Source organism: Austrofundulus limnaeus, unplaced genomic scaffold (genome assembly GCF_001266775.1).
Source record: "Austrofundulus limnaeus strain Quisiro unplaced genomic scaffold, Austrofundulus_limnaeus-1.0 Scaffold72, whole genome shotgun sequence".
NCBI lineage: Eukaryota > Metazoa > Chordata > Actinopteri > Cyprinodontiformes > Rivulidae > Austrofundulus > Austrofundulus limnaeus.
Genome location: NW_013952474.1, coordinates 1,149,699 through 1,151,791, shown reverse-complemented (window position 1 = coordinate 1,151,791; position 2,093 = coordinate 1,149,699). Strand labels below are relative to the sequence as shown.

Genomic DNA, 2,093 nt, shown 5'->3' with positions numbered 1-2,093 from the left:
CCAATTGTTAAATGATTTACAATAATGTTTATTATTTTGAAAAAAAGATAATATAAAACGATTTAAACAGAACAAAAACAAACTAGATACCGCATAGTGGTAACATAATGACCCCTGCATGCACAAATGCACCAGAACTCAGAAGACTTTATTCCTAATAAATGTCATGCTACTAGGTGCATCCCATAATTGTAGTGGTTTGGGCGGGGGTCTTTTTTATTTGAGGGTGGGGTGGTGGGGGGGGCACTGATTGTGGGCCTGATGGATAGAGCTTCATCAGAGCTAAACAACAAAAGAAATCTGAAGCTTTTATGTTGAACAGTTTCTGAGTTTTAAGCATTTTTGCATGTCCAGACACCCCTTCTTTGGATGGATCCCCCTCCTCAAATATGGGGTCTTTCGTAAAAAAGTTGGCTGGCGCAGTGTAGGTCAGACTCTTCTACAGTCCTGCCAAATTTCATGTTGATTGGTGCAGTCGTTTTTGTGCTATGGTTGACCAAAAATCACTAAACAAAAAAATAATAAAAATAAAAAGATAAACAGTATGAAAACAATAATATGACTCCCGCTTACGCTTCGCATGCAGGGGTCATAAAAACTAAAACATTATTTAATGCTGAGCAGAGAGTCCCTAACAGTGCTGATGAAGTGATGGGCTGCCACCAAAGAAGACCCTGGTTTCCCTCTTCAGCAGGACATCATCTGGGTGGACTGCAAAGCCGTTGACGTGCCATCAGTCCACTGTCCATCGCTTTGTCCACGAGCCGGGTTTGCAGGGCTGGCAGGATCAATGGCTGCCATGTCACTGAAATGATTTAAGAAAGTGTTATAGATAGAATATTTTAGGTTAACATCATTTGCTGCTGTGTGTTTTACTTGCCTCAACAATAGTCATGATCCACTGGTGCCTCCTCCAGGGCAGAAACCTCTGCTGCCATCTGGTCCCTCCAGACAGCCCCACTTACAGCTTCCTGGTCAGCCTCCCCCTCATCCTCATCCTCATCCTCCCCCTCATCCTCATCCTCATCCTCATCCTCCGGGGCCATAATGTCACCAGCCCCAAGGCAGATGTTATGAAGGACGGCACATGCTGTTATGACCTGAAAATGTACAATTTATCACTGTAAACAACTGTCATAACTCTGATCCCAAAATCTTTTTGTTAATATATAGTATAAAGTCTTACATGAGGAGCGAAGGTGTGGTGTACCTCCAGCATTTGCAGGAAGATGGCTCTAAACCTGCTTTTCATCATGTCAAAGGCACACTCTATAATACAGCGAGCCTTGGAGTGATGCCTGTTGAAACGCTGGGCAGCCACACCTTGTACCATTCTCTTGTATGGAGTAATGAGGGGKAGTGGTCGCTGCAAGCAGGGGTATCCTCCATCAGCAAGAATGAAGTGCCCTGGAGGAGGGTAGGCTGACCTGTACAAGGGGCTGTGGCGTACCACCCTCGCATCGTTGACAGACCCAGGCCAGCCCACGTACGTATCAATGAAACGGCCCTGATGGTCACAAACTGCTTGCAGAATGATGGATGCGAACAGTTTCCTGTTCTTGTAGCCGTGACCATCAGGGCCACCAGGTGGCTTGATCCTGACATGGCAGCTGTCGATTGCTCCAGCAGCTTTCCTGAAAGCGTGGTGTCTTGCCAGCACTGCAAACCCTTGACCCACAGCTTCCAGGTCCTCAGCTGTAGTTGGGAAGTGGATGACCTGGTGGCGAATGTCCACCACTTGTCTGGTCACCCTGTGGACAATGCGGTGGACAGTGGAATGGGGCATGTCAAAGGCCCTGGCGACCACCCTGTATGAGGTCCCACTTGCCAACCAGAAGAGGAAAACAAGGGTCTCAATGGTGGCACCCCATCCATGTCGTCGCTCTCGGCTCAAAAGGTTCATCAGCACTGCCAGGGACTTTCTGCTCAGCCTAAAGTCAGTTCTGGTGTCCTGCCCATTAAAAAATGCCTGCAGCACTGGAACGGTTAGGTTCAGCCTGCAGTACTGTGATCTGATCTGTAAAGAATAAAACAAAAAAAGATTCAATACATTGGAACATACACACTTTAATAGAAGAAACAAATAATGCAAA

General features: G+C 46.5%; 1 protein-coding gene across 2 annotated transcripts in view; it reads right to left on the bottom strand.

Moving 5' to 3' along the window:
- Positions 1 to 542: 542 nt before the first annotated feature.
- LOC106519108 (putative nuclease HARBI1) overlaps positions 543 to 2,093 on the bottom strand; it is a 4,843-nt gene continuing 3,292 nt past the window's right edge. Inside the window, exons 2-4 of one of the 2 annotated variants that reach the window (XM_014010642.1) lie at positions 1,187 to 2,017; positions 881 to 1,100; positions 543 to 805 (exon numbers count right to left, since the gene is read on the bottom strand). In XM_014010642.1, the coding sequence (XP_013866096.1) occupies positions 882 to 1,100; positions 1,187 to 2,017 (1,050 nt within the window). In that variant the 3' untranslated portion in view covers positions 543 to 805; position 881. The other variant, XM_014010643.1, reaches the window with a different exon arrangement.